The 18515-nt window shown below is 37.6% G+C and overlaps 1 protein-coding gene and 1 pseudogene across 8 annotated transcripts in view; one reads left to right on the top strand and one right to left on the bottom strand.

Annotated features, from left to right (window-relative positions):
- NR2C1 (nuclear receptor subfamily 2 group C member 1) overlaps positions 1-16120 on the bottom strand; it is a 36018-nt gene extending 19898 nt beyond the window's left edge. For 5 of the 8 annotated variants that reach the window (XM_032493609.1, XM_032493611.1, XM_032493612.1 and 2 more), the window contains exons 1-3: positions 15861-15998; positions 5246-5319; positions 1958-2188 (exon numbers count right to left, since the gene is read on the bottom strand). In XM_032493609.1, coding sequence (XP_032349500.1) covers positions 1958-2188; positions 5246-5299 — 285 coding nt within the window. In that variant the 5' untranslated portion in view covers positions 5300-5319; positions 15861-15998. Of the gene's footprint in view, positions 1-1957; positions 2189-5245; positions 5320-15224; positions 15512-15849 lie in introns of all 8 variants that reach the window. The other 3 variants (XM_006179871.3, XM_032493606.1, XM_032493607.1) reach the window with 3 other exon arrangements.
- On the top strand, positions 5519-6357 carry LOC102520015 (annotated as a pseudogene).
- Positions 16121-18515: the final 2395 nt, after the last annotated feature.

Here is an 18515-nt window from a genome sequence, read left to right as displayed (position 1 = left end):
AAACAGTTGTCAAAATTGCTGTCCCTTACTATGTTATAGTGGAATCATTTCTTCTTATATCACCATAAAAATCAGTCTTCAATGAAAACTTAAAAAAAAAAAAAACAATTTCTGTTATTAGATGTCTTTCAAAAACATCTATGATAAGTATCGCTCTTTTCTTTAATAGTGTATCTATTGCAAATGGTGCTAATCTTTTACTGCTATTATTCCTAAGGGCTGAAGAGACACTGGTTAATGGACTTGTCCACAACCCATTTTAGGTCACTAGACCAGAAATCATATCTTCTTGGCCAAGGGGAATTCCACCCTATACCTGTTTCTCTTTTATTGCTCTTAGAGACAATCCATAAAGTAGGCAAAGTACCAATATTATCTTTATTTTTTAAATAGAGAAATTTTTTAAAAAAAGAGTAACTTCACAGTGGAGAAATCTGACACACATTACATCAGCCAGGTGAAGTCACCAGTTGTAAAACATGATGACAGTAAGTACCCTTGATACGATAAGAATAGCACTTAACCTCTGTGATCCTCCTTCCTAAACCCCATTACCACAGTCAAACCATGAAAAAAACATCAGCCAAAGTCTCACAGTACAGCAACTTTTAATACACCTGACCAGTACACCTCAAAACTGTCAGAATCATCAAATACAAGGAATGTCTGAGAAACTATCACAGCTAAGAGAAGTCCAAGGAGACGTGAAAACTACATGTAACATGGTATCATGGAGCAAAAAAGGGTATTAGGTAAAAATTAGGAAAAGCTATGGATTTTAGCTAATAAATACTACTAGCTCATTAATTATAAGAAATGTATCACACTAATGTAAAATGTTAATATGAGAAATTGTGTGCTGGGAAGGGAACTCTATACTAAATGCTCAATATTTCTGTATATATAAAACAGTTCTAAAATATCAAGTCTGTTAATAAAAAATTTTTAATTATGGATAATGTTATACTTTTTTGGGGTGACTTCTGTCTTGTTGATAAAATAACTTTATATATCCTGTCAATTTTCTACCTTAACTGTTTCTAATAATTTAAATTATGTAATTGGAAGAATAACAGAATCTATCAGGATTATAGGCAAAATTTTGCATCTTACAAATTTGGAGTTTTTAATCCCAAGAGGAATTTTCTTTGATCCGTTTTTCATCACAAAATATGAATCCAATTTTAAGTGGATACTCCCTGCCAAAGTCTCTGGAGGCAAATTTAAAGGTTCATTGTATTTGTATTCAATCATAGCAACCAATGGTAAAAGTAGTTACATAACCATAGGAGTGCAGTACATAAAAGCCTTAAACTCTTTGAAAAATAATGTATAACTAGCAAAAATTTAAACGATGTAAAGTTAATCTACACGACTGAGTTCCAATGTTAGAGCAGACCTTCACTGATGCCCGCTACATCAATGAAGATGAAGATGTAGATGACAACAGAGGAATCAAAAGTGACAAAGCTGGCAGCTATTAACAATTTCTTGATTTGACAGCTGTTTGTTTGAGGCACAGGAAGCTTGGTCTTGAAAACTGCAGCTACAGAATTCTGTATAGATAGATTTAGAAGTTTCCTAACTGTAGAAGCATCAGGTCACATAGAAGCAACTTCTGAAGCATGCTCCAGTAGTTATTCTTGGAAAGCTGACCTACAACTATTTCTTCAGCGTTCCTAACAGTTCTATTAGCTCTCTATATTTTTTATTAAATCTTTCTTGGTCAAAAAAGCCAGAGTGGATCTTACTGTATGCAACTAAACCCCACCCCCAAAACACATGGGTGTGAGGAACAGTACTGTGGCCCATACAAGAGGGCAGCACATAATTTTACGCCAAGATTTTTTCCCTACTGAACATGTATGACATAAAGTCTTAATGTCAGGACTTAAATTTATGACAAATTTTTAATTTTTTTCAAGTGTAAGATAAAAATAAACTCTTAGTTATTTACCTGGAGGTGTTGTGCAGACAAATCAGGAGTTGTGAAAAATAACTGGTTGACACCTGCTGCATCTGGGGTTGTGAGGAAAACTTTTCCTGGAGTAGAATCTTGTCTAGCCAGAATGACTTTGCTTGGAGTAGAGCCATCGTGATTTGTCAGAATGAACTGCTTGCCTTGGGTATTATGATCAAGTGCTGTCACAATCTGGATTTTCTGGCCAGTTTGCTGCTCAGTAACAATCTAACACAATCGTGTCATTAGTAATCAATTCAATTTAATGCCTTTTCTTCCTTAAGGACCCACTTTTCTCATTCTTTCAGACAAAGCCAGAGTTGAAAAGCATACCTTTATATACATATGTTCAATATAATACGTGCACAAGCGCACGAGCGTGTACGCACACACTCACACACATCTTTTGATCTAGCAATTCTATTTCCATGACATCTTATCCTACAGAAATAAATGAATATACAAATAAAAATATAATAGTAAGAATATTTGGACCTCATTATTTTGATTCATTCTTTTCTTCCCCTTCCCTTCCACCTTCCATTTAGACAAACATATACTGAGTGTATTCTATTTGCCAAACAGTTTGTTCTGGGTCCCCAGATACAGCAATAAACAAAACAAAATCTTTGTTCTCATAAAGCTTTTAGTGAGGAAAGGCAGATAAAACCCAAATAAGCAGTAATATTGTCACATAGTATAAAGTATACAAAGTAAAATATAGCAGGGGAAGGTGAGAGTCATTGACGAAATGAGGATGATGAGAATGACATTTTTACAAAGACCTGAGTGAAGTAGCAGACCAAGGCTTAGGACTGGCTAGGGGAAATGCACCCCAGGTAGAGGAAGCCTGTGGTGCAGGAAGTATGTTCAATACATCTGAGGCAAGAGGCACAGCAAGAGTTTTGTGAGTGAAAGAGAATGGAAGAGAGGGATCTGTAGTAAGAGGTGGGAGCTGAGAGTCAGCAGGGACCAGACTGAATAGGGCTTTGTAGGCCATACAAAGTCTGATTTCCTACTGTGTGACATGGAGATCCACTGGAGTGTTTACAGAGCAGAGGACAGGATCTTTTGCAAAAAGGATCATTCTAGATTTAGTGTCAAGACCAGACTATGAATGTTCAAGAATAGAATTAAGGGAGACCAGAAAGGATGCTATTGCACAGATAACTGGCAGCATTTGGGAATTGTGTATAGGCAGAGATATTGGCTGAGATCAGGGTAGTTGCCATGCTATGGGTGAAAAATTGATTTGGATTATTTTATGAAGGGAGAGGTGCAAGATGTGATGATGGATTCGATATAGAATATGAGGAAAGAAGGGTTGAGGAGGAGTATGAAATTTTGGCCTGAGCAGTTGGGAGGACAGAATTGCCATCTACTGAGATGAAGTAGTCTGGGGAAAAGCAAGTTCATGAATAGGGAGAACTAGCCTAGTATTGAGGGTTTTTGCTGTTGCTGAGCAAACGTTTTACAGAATAAACTCATTAAGCTAGTTAAATTCTTTGATTCAATTTTAAAATGGCAAAGTTGTTTCCTTTCCAACTTTTTTCCATTTCTCTGAATTATTTTCATCAAGATTATTTTCTATGCAAAATTTACAGCAAAGTTCTGAATCACTACTTTTTGTCTAGAGCAGATTGTATTGATTATGGTGGCTGCTAATTTGTTTTTCCTTCTTTGACCATTATTTCTACCATGTCCTATTCTTCTGGGTGCAGTTTTAACTGTTGTCAATTTTATTTTGCATAGATTATATCTACCAAGTCTAGTCTCCAACCTAACAATTTCTGCAGTTTTCAATGATACCTATAAGATGTGACTTTGAATCAGTTCATCTGTAATTTTACCATGTAAGGTTTAAGCTAATGTAATTTTATTTCAGAATATTTCTATCAGTAATATTCACTATGAACTGAATAAAAATTTAATGGTTCACACTTATTTCTTAGAGACAAGAGTATTAGGTGCATGCAGGATCCAACTGTCATCAGGTTGAAGCACTTTGCTTAGATGGGTAAAAGGATGTTTAATGTAGCATTATTATTGTTGAAAACTGAAGCAGTATAAGTGGTCATCAATAAAGAACAGTAAATAGATTACGAAACAGTTCTCAGGTCTCAGGATCCCTCTAAACACCAAAAAATAAAAAATCACCGAGAGCCCAAAGGACTTTTGTTTATGTAGGTTATAACTATTGATATTTATCATATTAGAAATTCAAATAGAAAATTTTTAAAAAATTAATTCATTTAAAAAATAACCCATCTAATGTTAACATAAGTAACATAATATTTATTTAAGGAAAAATAAGTATATTTTCCAAACAAATGAAAGTTTAGTGGGGACAGTGGTACTGATTTACATTTTTGCAAACTGCTTTAATGTCTGGCTTAACAGAAGCTGGATTCTCATACCTGCCTGAGCATTCAATCTGGTGTAGTATGTTGTTTTGGTTAAAATATATAAAGAAAATCCAGCCTTATGTTTATTGAGTAAAAGGGGAAAGCATATCTTAACAGCTTCTTCAAACTTGTGTAAACTGTTTTTTGATGTGACACCAAAACTTGACAAGCTTCTTAAAGGTTAGTTGCAATGTGGAATCAGAAACTGTATTAAAAGCCGTTGGTCTATCCTGCATTTGAATCTTGTACTCATCAGTGATTTTGTAACATCATGCGTTAGTCATTTGGGAAACACTGGTTCAATGAGTTATGTACACCTTTTCATTGCTGACATGTTTCATCACATATCACAAGTCATGTAGCCTATGGAAGAATTATACAATACACCTGTGAGAAAATGATAGTGAAAAGGCAAATAACATTCTAGTATTACTATGAGAATGGTTTTGACCTTGCTGACTCTCTGAAAGAGTCCCTAGATGACACTTGGAAAACCTCTGCATTATACTACCTCCTACTAGAACGTAACTGTTTAAAAATGAAGATCTGTCTATTGATATGGATCTCCTCCCACTGGTCCATTAGGACTAGCCTTAGATTTCACACCCTCCAAGAATATTCCCTGACCAGATCCCCACACCCCACCACAACTCTTCATTAAATTTTCTTCTGGGCTCCCATAACACTCTATACAATGATCTATCATAGCATATACCGTATCTATCATGATTGTCTGATTATTCAAGTATCTCTCACTAGGTTAAAGTTAACTTAAAGTCAAGGGTATATTTTATCTCTTATAACTCCAAAACCTAGTATATACTACATTTGATGTAAGTAAGTTTGGTGAATCAGTGAATGAAGAATAAACTAGACATACCTCTCCCATCTGCTGTTCAATAATTTGATGTGCAATTTCTTCTATCGTTGCCATGATTTAATTGCCAAAATGTCCTGCCAAAAATAAAAAGATGCTTTTTCACAATTACACCCATAAAACATAATTATTGAACAACTTACAAATGAAAGTATGACTGTTTGGATTTACTTCAAAATAATGCAGTTGTGGCTGCTGGGGTGTGGGTGTGGGTGAAGGCGAATGTGGGAAGAGTGTCTTAGCTGAGCACTTGGATTTGGCTCCTTCACCTCCAACATGGAAGAAACTTACATTGATTCCCTGGACTCTCAAAAGCTATTACAATGCCCCTATGATAAAAATCACCAGATCAGGGCCTGCAGGTTTCCTTATCATCTTACCAAGTGCAGAAATAATCATCCTGACAGTGCAAACTGGCTAGTTGCCCCTTCAATGCTTGCCATCAGGTTCCTTGGGCAGAAATCAGTCACAGTATCTCAAGTTGTGATGACAAAAGCTGTATTGAGCAGGATGTAGTCAACTAAACCAGGAACCTTGGACAAGAGACTCTGGCTGAGACCACATGGCAGTGCCATCCTTTCAATGAAGACGGAGATAAAAATTTATGGAAACAGACACGCATCCCATTTGTCTGGGACACAGACAACTACAGCCCCGAGAGCAACACAGTTATGGAAATTAAGAGTAACCTGGCTTCACTTCTGGGCGTTCCCAAGTCTGCCATATGTTCTGCCATGGAAATGCACAGTAACTGAATACCTATCTCATCAAATGCCAAACCCTAGAAGACTTCTGCTTCTTCCTGCTACAGTGGGTTCTTCATTTTTTTTCCTCCTAGGCTAATTATAGAAATTTTTCTTAAAAATTCAGTTGTGGAGGTGGGGATGAGAAGGAATAAACAAGACTGGCCATGGCTGACAATTACTGAAGACTGGTGAAATTTATACTAGAGCTCATGAAACTATTCTCTCTGCTTTTACAAATTTTGTAAGTGTCTATTTAAAAAAATATTCAATGCCAAACAATTTCACTTTTCAAAGATACTGAAGCCTAAACAGAACTCTGATAGATTAGGAGTAGTTTATTAATTAAATAAGGGCAACTCTGTAAACACATCACTGTAGCCATTTAACACACTTTTAAATCAACCTACTGTAAAAACTGACAAAATAATTGCATTCATTCAGAAGAACAGAAGATTTCTCTAGAATTTTGTGATTGTTCGTCATCTGTGGCAATTTCTTACATGTTAAGGTTAATTTGAATTTAATGTAAAAGTATCTTCAAACGGATTTGAGAGCTAGTAAGATTAACGGGTTGACTCTGACTTTTGCTTTTTCTATCAGGTAGTCAAGAATACAAAAATTATTTCTGACTTTACCATATTATTTATTATCTGTCATAAACTTACTAATATTCTGTAATTAATATTAATTGTCAAAGTATCTGAACTGTTTTTCTTTCAAATACTTTATAAATATTAAATGGTTCAATTACTTGTACTAAAAGCAATATATAATATTTAGCTTAATTATTCAGTTGTTTCTAAGTAGATTGCAAAGTACTGGCCTCAACCTCTCTGGAACCAATTAAGGAGACAGCTGTTCCCCAGGTCTGTGTGCTCTGGGATCATGGTGGCAGTGAGACCCGGCCAAACTCTGACCCAACTTTGGGGGTCATTTTTCCCTTTTCTTGAAGGATAACATGTTCAAAACTGAACAGCTCTACTGGCCCATCCAGCAGAATCCCAGAAGTCCAATAGCCTTCATTCATTTCACCCCATCTGTGTCCCCTTCAGTCCAAGCTGGTAACATTTCTGCCAGCATAAAATTCTCAAAAATCATGTTGCCTCCCATGCAATTAACGGGGGTCCAAGCCATTAGACAAGACAGTCCTCTACAGATCTCTCCTGGATAATCCCATCTCTCTTCCTGGCTTCTGTTGAGATGGCTGATTGGATTAATAAATCACACGCCCATAATCTCTTTAGCAAATGGTTGTCCAGGCACACCTTGGGGAGTCTCTCCAGAACAGCTTTCTTTTTTTGCAATATGGATAATAGACTGAGTATTTTCAAAATCTTCATGTTCTGGTTCCATTTTTCTTAACAATTCTTTCTTTCTTTCTTTCCCAGGAGAAGGGAGGATTTATTATTTGCAGCAAATACGGAAAACAGTGGGGATCTTTCCAAAGCAATGCCTCCTTAATAATTCCCTTTTCAATTCAATCTCTCTTCTCTTACATTTTTACTGTAAGTAGCAAGGAGAAACTATGTCTTCAACACTTTACTTCGAAACTAGGCTATGTCTGAAACACTTTACTTAGAAATAATTTACTCAGATAAATATCCCGGTTCATCACTTACTAGTTCTACTTTCCACAAAACACTAGAATACAGTGGGGCCAAATCTTTGGTAGTTTATAACAAAGTTTGCCTTTTGTGTAGCTTCCAATAACATGTTCCTCATTTCCATCTGAGATCTCATCAGAAGTACCTTTAATGTTCATATTTCTAACAACATTCTGTTCATGATGATATATGTGTATCTTTAAGATGACAGCAGCTTTTTCTAAGCTCTCTTCTTTTACTCTGAATCCTCACCAGAATCACCTCTGACATCCACATTTTTATCACCAATCTCTTCAAGGCAATGTGTTTCCCTATAAGCATCTCAAAACTCTTCCTAGCCTTCACCCATTTTCCAGTGCCAAATTTTTTAGGTATTTGTTACAGCATACCCCACTTCCCAGGACCAATGACTGGTTCGTTAAGGCTGACATTAAAAAGTAGCAAATGGTAGGTAGTTTAAACAACAAAAATGCATTTTCGCACAATTCTGGAGGCTGGAAGTGTGAAACAAGCTGTCAGCCGGGTTGATTTCTTCAGAGACCTATCTCCTCAGCTTGGAGTTGGCCATCTTTTCTCTGTATCTTCACATCTTCTTTTTGCGTCTGTGTTGTAATTTCCTCTTCTTATGGCACAAAAGTCAAATTAGGTTGGGCCTGTACCTCATTTTAACTCAATTACCTCTTTAAGGCCTCATCTACAAATAGTCACACTGTGAGGTACTAGGGGTCAGGATTTCAACATATAAATAAATTTTGGGTGAAGACAATTCAGCCCATAACACTTAGGCATATATCTAATAAGAAATGTAAAAGATTTATGTAAAGAAAGCTTTCAAATGCTATCTAGAGAGAGGAAAAACTACCTGGAGAACACATAAGAAATTGGTTACAGTGACTACCTTCAGGGAGAAGAACTGGTAGTTTGGGAACAGAGATGAGACAGAGATTTATTTTTCACTGAATAAGCTTTTTTTTTAATTTAAATAACACATTACTGTAAAAAATTACCTAGAAATAACAAAAAATAGTTTAAAGAAAAGTAATCTTTTCCAGAAACCCCAAAATCATCAAGTGTTAAGAACACAAGACTCCAAAAAGCTATTTCATAATGAAAATTAAAACTATTTCTATATATTATTGTTTGATTACTTAAAAGTATATAAATAGGAAGGCCCAAATTCAAATCTTGCTACTACTTTACAACCTAACAATTACACTAAGATCAACTATTATTTTTGCCACAGAAGCCAAAAAGTATGAGGGCATGTTTAATTGCATACTTTGACATTAGCAATGCTGCAGGTAATATAAGGCTAATTTATTTGAATGTTAATATTCACGGAATAGTATTCTGTTTCAAGTACTGCATGAATATTCTATTCCATGAGTACTGAATTGAGAGATATTCATATCCTTCCCCCTCCTTCCCCCCCCCCCCCCATTTAGGAAGAGAAGAGAGAGAAACTACAATGGATTCTTAACCTTTTTTGGAGTTACAGACTCCCTCAAGAATCTGACTAAAGCTACACACCCTCTTTAGAAAAATATGCACATGTATTTGGCGAATTCTACTTTATGATCCAACACATCAATTTTCTATTTCTCTATACAAACTCTATCACCACTGCAGTATTCCAGAGCCCTTGTCTCATATGTTTTACAGGTCCATGTAATCCAGACTGGTTAATATTCATGGCAAGTTTTTAGATTACTCACTTCATTTATCATATATCTCAATTTGTACTGAGCAAAACAGAAACAAGAATCTGGGAAACAAATTTAACTAGAAGGAAGACTAAGAACAACCTTTTCCCTTTGGACCCCTCTCCAATCAAATGTATCTTCCACTGAAACCTCAAACTATCATATTCCACTTGTAAAGCATGTTAGAGTCTGTCAAGCCACCTTATTAACTTACCTTAAGATTCGAGCCTAAGAAGGCAGTGATCCAGTGTTACAAAGTCAAATCTATATATAATCCTATTTTCATCACTACTCATTTCTCTCATTAAACTACCCAGGAAAATAATATTAACATGTAAATAGATTCATGAAATAATTCAAATATATCATGTAATCTTGTTCACTTCAAAAAATTTCACCATTTACAAAAAATAAGGGCAGACTAAATTAATTTCAAATCCTATCCAAGTTTATTAAGCTTTACTAAAATTCAGAAATTTTCAGAGGACAGTATTATTCACTTTGATAGACAAAAATACTAGCAAGGGGGAAATGACAGAAATTGGTGAGAATGAAATAGGTATTTGGAATGAAAGCAGGTATTTATGAGAATGCATCAGTCACTCCAGTTGTGATAAAAACTCAACTACTGCTAGTTTAAACACCCCATCCTAAAAGTAGAAGAAAAAAAAAAGTTGGGGGCAAAGGGGACATAACACACACCGCCAGGACCTTGGGAAAAACTGGAGCTAGGGTTCCTGATGCTATCAGACATCACCTTATCTCTATCCTGAAGCGTCTCCCTATTTGGCTTGTTATTTTCACCTTTGTAGTAAAGCACCAGGAAAGGAAAAGTAGTCTTCTCTTAATTCCAATTTAAAAACCTTGGTAATGGATTCTGATTGGCCCAGTGTAGGTTATGTAATCATTTCTTGGATTAATCACTGCAGGTGGGTCAGGGAAAGAGCGAAAGGAATGCTAACATGATTGACAGTGTCTGTTTTTGGAAGGCCTATTTACCAAAAGATAGGGACTAGCATAGACATGGCTACTGATGTAATCATGGGCAAGGCAATCACTTCGATTTGTAAATTGATGCACTACTGATCAATACTGATTACACAAAACTCTTCAATCAGAAGTTCACTCAACACTACTAAGCTAATCAAAACTTTAATTCAGCATTAACTCCAATTTTCTTGTTACCAGTTGGAGAAACCCCTAAAAGAAGTGGGAAAAGCCCTCATTCTGATAAAGTACTATGCCAGTACTACTTTTTTAGTACTTCCAGATCAAGGTCCTTCTAATTCCTTGCTTAGGGAGTTCTTCAGTAAAGGACAAATTTAGCTTCACAGCTAAGTTGTTTTAAATAACTTCCAAAGTTTCTTGAGAATTCACAAAATAAAATGAATTTTGATGAATTTTTTTCAGGCACATCAAATATACCAAAAACTTTTTTTCTGAAAGTTGGTTCAAAAGCATAAAGGCAAGGCAGCCTGGCGATCCTCAATATTAAGAACTGGAGGCCTGGCATCTTAAGGACTGGAGGCTGCTATACTTCCTCATGAAACAAAAGATATTAAGAATAACTAGTTACCCTGAGGTACTGATATACCGAATCTTCTTGATGGGCAGGGACTACTGACAGAGTTTGAAAAGAATCAAATTAGTTTTGGGATACCAGTCCAGATTTTATTCCCAGCTGTTAAGGGAAAATGAGGAGATTCATGAAGGAGAATTCAGTAACAGGGAAAAGAGATACAGCTTTCTTAAGAAAATTAAATTTAACAGGTATCATTATTTTTAAAGACAATAAGGTATTTAAAAAAAACAGGCAAATGAGCACAAAACTATGTACTTTGTATAGACATGTATAACAACGTAGTGTATACAGGTCTCACGGACACTTAAATGTTGTAGTCTTCTGAACAAGGCTTATTTTTTCCCACACCAAAAACTCTGCCAGATTTATTTAAGCCAGTTACATCATAGTTTTTAATGACTTTTATTGTCATTTATTAACTTCTGTTCCAATATCATTGAAGACTTTGACACTGATTGTTGTCCCTTTCCTGCCATCAACATAGGTGACTTCAGTGTCCATGAAGACAACTCAAACTATAACTAATCTCCCAGTTTCTTGACCTCAAAGTCTAATAACATTCACCCAATTGCTACTTTAACATTGTGCTGCCAGGCTGCTCTAACGTATATATTTAATACTATTTTACCTCTTAATATCCTTCAAAGCCTTGCCATTAACTACAGGGTCTGAGGTGTTATTGGTTAAACCGTACATTCTAGCCATATGCACTACCTGCAATTCCTTGAGTTGACCATGTTGATTCATACTTCCATGATTTTACTAATGGTTTCTCTCTCTACCTTGCATACCAAGGAATCACTAGGTCAACCTGATGTTTTTCAAGACTAAATTTAACTCCAAAAACTGAAGAAAAATAAGCATTTTTTACATATTGTTATTGTAAGTATAAACTGTTACAATCTTTCAAGAAAAGTAATTTGCCAATGTGTATCAAGAGCCTTAAAAATGTTTATCCTCATGGGGCCAATAATTCATTTGATATTTTCCATTCAACAAATACTTGAGTGCTTGCTCTAGGTCAGGTATTATCTAAATGTTAGGGATACAGCAGAGAATACTAAAACAAACTTCCCCTTGTAAAATTTAAATACTTGTTGAGAACTCACTATGGGTTAGGCATTTTTCTAAGTGTTAAGGATACAGCAAAGAATCCTAAAACTTCCCCTTGTAAAATTTATGTTCTGATGAGGTAAAACAGACAGCAAACAAAATATACAATATCAACAAATGGTAAAAAGTGGAATGGAGAAAAGCAGAGCAGAGACTAGTGACAGAAAATGCTGGAAGGGGTGCATGTGTGCAATTTTTAATAAGAAGTCAGAGATGGCCTTACTGACAAGCAGGCATTTTAGCAAAGACAAAGGACAAAGATTTGTGCAAAAAATATTCTTGTTAAAATCATGTATAAGAAAATGTTTAACGATGAAGAAAAAATGCTTATGACAAACTAAATGCAAATATGAAGAAAATTACATTTACAACTGATTTTATGCAAAACATGCAAGAATGTTAATTATGACTTTCTAAGTGGTGATTTACGGACCACTTATTTTCTTCTTTATGCTTTCTGAATGGGTATCTCATATTATAATCAGAAAAGTAAGCATTCTCTCATCTATAGCCTTCTGTATCTTGTGCCCCTTTATTTTCTAAAGCACCCTGCTGTTATCTGCATAGATGACCATCTCCAATAAAAGACTTCTAAGGAAAAAGAACTGTGTAGTTTTTCAATGAACCTCTAGTGTTTAACAGTGCCTAGTATTGACACCTGAACTTAGGAACTATTTACTGAAACATACTTACCAGGCACTGTGAGACTATGGAACTTGACAGTGAATAAGACAGAAAAGATCTCGGCCTCATGGAGCTTGTATTTTAGCGAGAAAACAGATTTTAGAAAATTACCATGTACTAAATGCTGTGAAGCAAACTAGGAAGGAGTGATAAAGAGAAAAATAAAGAACTACAAGGAGGGGTTTATATAGGGAGTAGAGTGTCCCAGACCTCAAGTCAATAAATCAAATTTCCAATCCCATTTTTACTATTTACTAAATGTCTGACTACATGTCAGTCACTTAACCTGAGGCTCCATTTGCTCATAAATGAAATGGATTCGATAAAATCTACCTCAAAAAGTTGTTGTAAAAATCAGTTTAACTGAAAATATCTGTATCAATGGATAACAGTCTCTTACAGGTAAGAGGCAGTCCCTGAAAGTTAGCTGAATGAACAAAGTGCTCAATAAATGAGCAAGAAGTCAGAAGAACCACCACACTGGAGAGGGAGGGTCTGAAAGACCTTACAGAAGAGACATGAGTTAAACATTGAAGTGTAAGTATTTTTACCAACCTGAGGGGCAAAGCAAAAAAGCCTAAGGATGCTGCCTTTAATACTCTGGAGCTAATTAACATACAGAAGACACAGTCCTACATTTTTGGCTCTGATTTTTTTTTTTACACATTTACCTTGATCTCATTTTACATTTTTCTCCCCAAAGGAAAAAAAAGCAGTGTCAACGATGCCATCCTTCCTCCATTCAGATTCAAAAATTAAAGTCTGTGCTCTCTACATCAAATGCAGTTCACTTTCTTTCCCCAGCACCTGCTCTGCGCCCTCATTCTTTCCCCACCAGTCCCATTTCCATCAACTAACTGTAGTCTGTTGTCACCCAAAGCAGTGTTTTGCAAACTTCCTGTTGTGAGCCGCCTATGGATGGGTAAATAGAGTAGGTCAGGATTGTTTTTTTAAAAGAGGAAATTAGAATAGAAAATACTGCACCAGGTACAGTGAGGGCAAAAACAGTCTTGTGAAGACTTATTTCAATTTAATTTCTCTGTGGGTGTTGAGTCATGATACATAATGTATTTTTTCTGTGAAGCAGTCAAAGAAAACTTGAGAATATGATGTAAAATAATATATTTTTTTCTGGTGGGGGGGTCAAACATCTGTTTGAAAACCTGATGGAAGTTAAGGTTTCCCTCACCAGAAAACAAGTTCATATTTACTCATGCTATGATGGTATATGAACTTCAAGTTGTTCATAAAACCTCCTGTGGCCAGTTCAAGGCCTTCAAGTTAAGAATTCTTCGGGTGTAACTTCAGATACTGCCAGAATTGAGTTTCCCGGATCTATATTTAATATATGCAACTTTGTGTATATGAAAAGCCCCTAGAAGGCATGTTTGCATCAGCACCTTTGACAAATAGCAAGATCTCAAGATGCTTACAGAACTGAAACACATCCTTATTTTCCTGCTTCAGAACCACCAGTCTCTTTAATGGTCAAAAAATAGTTTCAGCCTTCTCCTGCTATTTTTTCCAGTATTTACTCGGCCCCTATAACACACCTACCACTCACTGCAGACACAAAGGAGTGTTCCTTTATACGCTGACTTCCTCATCTTCCCCTTTTACCACCTATCAGTCCCAGAAGGGCCTCTGTTCAGGACAAACGAAACTGTTCTTTATTCCCCCAATATATCATTACAAGCTCCTCCTCCTTCATTTAAATTCCATTCCAACTTTAAGACTCAGTTCTAATGGGTTTTTGTTTGTTTTTAATTCAATCTTTCTAGATGGGTACAGCATTTACTGTGTATACTAAGGTTGTTAACTAGGATTCAAGAACAGACTTCTGTGGACTTCTAATATTGTATGCAAAATTTTATGTAAAGGTGCATTTTTCTAGAGACAGGCCATTGCTTTCATAAAAGATTTTAGGAGATTGCAGAGGGTCCTATATGTCTCAAAAACGGCATATAGATATACTATTAATTTTTTATTATATGCTGTTTCTTTCGTCTTTTCTATTTCCCAAAGGCAGGAATTATATTCTTTGTGTAGCAAACAGACAGTAGATATTTGGGTAATGTTTGCTACTTTTGATTTGTGTCTCCCTCAAAACCATTCCTAAAAAAATGACTGAAATGTCGCCTACAAAGAATGATGAACTCAGTTACAGTTCACGTGATCCCTTATTTGTAAGAATAAATAGAAGTATATCTTTAGATCTACCAAACTGACATACAAGCAAAATTTAAATGGTCGGTCATTATGTACCGACCATTCAACCAACCACACAGTAAACCGTTTAAAACCCTCAAATGTCGAAGGCCTATTTACAAGTTTCGGAGGCACAAAAACCCTACAGGCCTTTATTTCAAGTCTTTTTATTTTTATTTATTTATTTTTTTGTCCCCAGTTATTACTATTTTTTTTTAAATAGGTCAACCTACTTCGTGAAGGTTACAACTTGGTAACATTTGTCATTCATAAAACTACGGTATCTGCAGGAGTTGGAGGCAGAGTTTCTTAACAAAAGAGCTACTAGAAGGTTGGAGATACCCAGTACAGTGAGGACCCAGGGCTGTTTCGTTTTATTTCTCAAAAGATACAGGTCCAGAGGCAGCGCACGCCCACCCAACTCGTTGGGAAAGTTGAGGGCGTTGTTCCGTGGGTCCTGTGTGAGCCCGAGAATTAGTTAAGAGGCCCCGAGGTGAAGGGGATTCAGGCCCGCCGTTCCCCTGTCCCGCCGGCGGCCGAGCCCACGCTGCGCCCCCCGGGCCCGCGGCGGCGCCGCGCGACTCCCTGAGGCGGGGGAAGAGGCGGCGGCGCCGAGACGGAAGCTTTTCCTGTAGGTGAAAGGTCAGAGGCGCCGTGGGAGAGGCTGCGGTGCGCGCCCAGCCGCTCGCGGACTCCCTCTCGCGCCCTGCCGCCCAGGCCCCTCTCCGGGCTCCTGGCCCCGCTACGGCCTGGGCTTCTGTCAGAGCCCCGCGCAATGGGCCCGAGCGCTCCGGCCGCTCTCCGAGCTCCCAGCCCACCCGGAGCAGCGTGCCGCCGCACCGCCAGAGTGCGGGTTCTCCCGGCCGAAGCCGCAGGCTATTGGGAGGGCTGGGGGCGCGCCTGTTGGCAATTTGGAGGAAAGAAACCCCCCCGCCCCCGTCCCGGGTGCGGCCGCTTTTCTCCTCACCCGGCTCTTACCGGCGCTTCTCTACCGAGCTACGTTCTGTGCCGGGCGTAGACCGGTCAGTCCCACTGCGGCGGCTGCTGGGGCGGGGGACTCCGGGAAGAGACACGTTGGAGAAAGCTGAAGCAGGGAGGGTTAAGAAAAAATGGGGGTAAGGAGCTTTCTGCGTTTGTGTATTTGGGGGGGGGGTCAGAGTTCGTGACCCCTCCCTCAGCTCCTCGGTGCGCGCTCCCGTCGGGGCCTGCGCACTAGTGGAGTAACGAGGCGGCGAGAGCAGGTCGTGACGTTCCTAGTGGAGGGATGAAAGAACTAAGCCCCTGAAAGTCGGCTGCCCCCTATCGTAAAGGAGGGAGACTGCCCCTCCAGAGCCACTCAACCCTAATGGGAACTTTCAGAAGCTGCCTGCGCTTAGCGTCTTGTTTGCAAAAGGCGGTCCTTAAACGGAAGTTTTGAGACTGTTCAGATTTGAGCAAAAATAGATAACCTAACCAGTTTTAGACAGTTCGGTTTTTTACTTGTGGAAAAGTGGGCTCTGTTATAGGCTCTTACCTTAAACTAAAAGGTTTGTTAGACTAACAAAACGTTAGATCCCAATAAATATAAAAAAAAAACACTTAAATTTAAAAAGCTGGGGCAGAATCTTATATATTAAGGCAAAGTTTAATGAATCAACTCTTGAGAGTAAATGGGTACAATAGTTAAATGAAGCTAGAATATAATCCCTTAGAATGTAAACTTCCGGAAGACTGGCTTTAGTCTTTTGTTCACTGGTGTATTCCCAAATTTATAGGACAATGCCTAATGGTCGATAAAGATTTGCAAAATGAAAAGGCACTGACAGAACACCACATTGTGATCGTGGCCACGTGAGGCACTGAAAGAGCTGCCCACTTTGGGCGAAGTACTGTGTGTTTTGGACTTTAAAGGGGTCCTCAGTATGTTTTTTAGTATTGATTGGCACTAGAAAAGCAGTCACCGATTCAGGGCAGAAACCCAAGTCAGGAAAAACAGGTTCACTGGTAAGGAGAACATCTCCGCTGTCATTTCTTTCTGGAACCTGGAAAAATAACAGAAAGGGGGCATGCAACAACCCCTAACAAGTGGAAATATGTTTTATGCCTCATTTTTTGTCTTCCTCTTCCTTTTAGTATCGTTTGTTGTGTGGTTGGTGGTTTTAAGGCAGCCCCTCCTCCATCCGCCCAAATTCAGGACCAAATCCTTAAAGTTGATACCAAAGGTGAAAGCTAAAAAAGTATATTATAGGTTCAGTGGAAAAGGGAAATCTGAGAACTTTTCTCTATTCTCAGTGCCCAATATATATGTCTATAATGACACTTGGGGTTACCCCCTTATCCAATTAATTCACTTAAGTCAATAAATTGACTTATTAAAATTTGGAGGTAGAAGCTATTTTGGGAATATCTTTTGTGGGTGAAAAAGAGATTCACCTAATTATGATTCAGGAAAGCAGGCCAGTGTGGTTCATCTTTAAATGTAGGACTATAAAAATTTAAACAGACATCACCACACCAAAAGTAGATTCAGTAAATTTATTTTGTATAAATATAATACATATTAACATTATTTACAATGCTAGTACTCTATTTATAAAGGATCTACATCTCTATATAGACAATAAGATACAAACTATTATCACTTTAAGTGAAAAGTGTTTCTAGAAATTTGTCATTTAAAAAAACAATAGTTTTTTAAGATTGATTTTTAGCATGCTGTGACCAACTCACATAAGAGAAAGCTGCCCCCTTCTATCCCCCTTCCCCCCCCAAAAAGGGAATTTGATATTGAGGCTTTTTGAAAATTTACTACTATCTTTATCTTAAAAAAAAAAAATCCTACTAGATATTTTCCCTTAGGAAATAACATTAGAAGTAGCACAGGCTCCAAAATATTTGTGTATTAGAAGCACTCAAAAAGAGAGAGAGATCTATTTGAATTAATTTAATTAATTCACCAAATACTGAGTGTCCAGTGCAGGCAAGGCACTCTGCCAGATGCTGAGGGAGAATCTCAGATGAACAAGATACAGTTGCTGTCCTCAAGGACCGAATGTGACAAGCACCATAAGAAAGTCTGTTTAGGAGCTAAAGGCTATGGGAACATAGAGGAAGGAGAGCCTAGATCTAGTCTGGAGGGCAGGGGAGAGACGGACTAGGATCAACTGTTACAGAGAAGTCTTGGATAAATAGGCAGAAATGGAGGTGAGGGAAGAGGTGAGAAAGAAGAAAACTGAACAGAGAAAGGTTGGGTTGGGGTTAGCTGCAGTGTATGATACCTGAGGAAAAGTGTTGCATGCCAAGCCACTGGGAAGCCAATAAAGGTTGTAAAGAGCAGGGATGAAAATAGAACTATGCTTTACAAGATGACTCTTGTAGCATTTAAAATCAGCATTGGAATTAGAAGAAAAGTTATGCCACTCATTAGGAAGAGGTAAGAAGGACTTGAGCTAGGTCTGATGCAGTAACAGAAGAGCAATGAAGACGGAGAGGATATGAGAATATTTGCAGAGGGTCTTGTTGATACTCGGAGGCAGATTCTGGAGCCTAGAATGGTGTTTTTCCATTGCAGAAGAAAATAAACAGATTTGAATGGAAAGAAACTGAGTTAAATTTCAGTCATGTTAAGTTTAAAATGCTTAAGAAGGATTCATG

The sequence above is a fragment of the Camelus ferus genome, chromosome 12 (assembly GCF_009834535.1).
Source record: "Camelus ferus isolate YT-003-E chromosome 12, BCGSAC_Cfer_1.0, whole genome shotgun sequence".
NCBI lineage: Eukaryota > Metazoa > Chordata > Mammalia > Artiodactyla > Camelidae > Camelus > Camelus ferus.
This window is presented reverse-complemented; position numbering and strand designations above follow the sequence as displayed.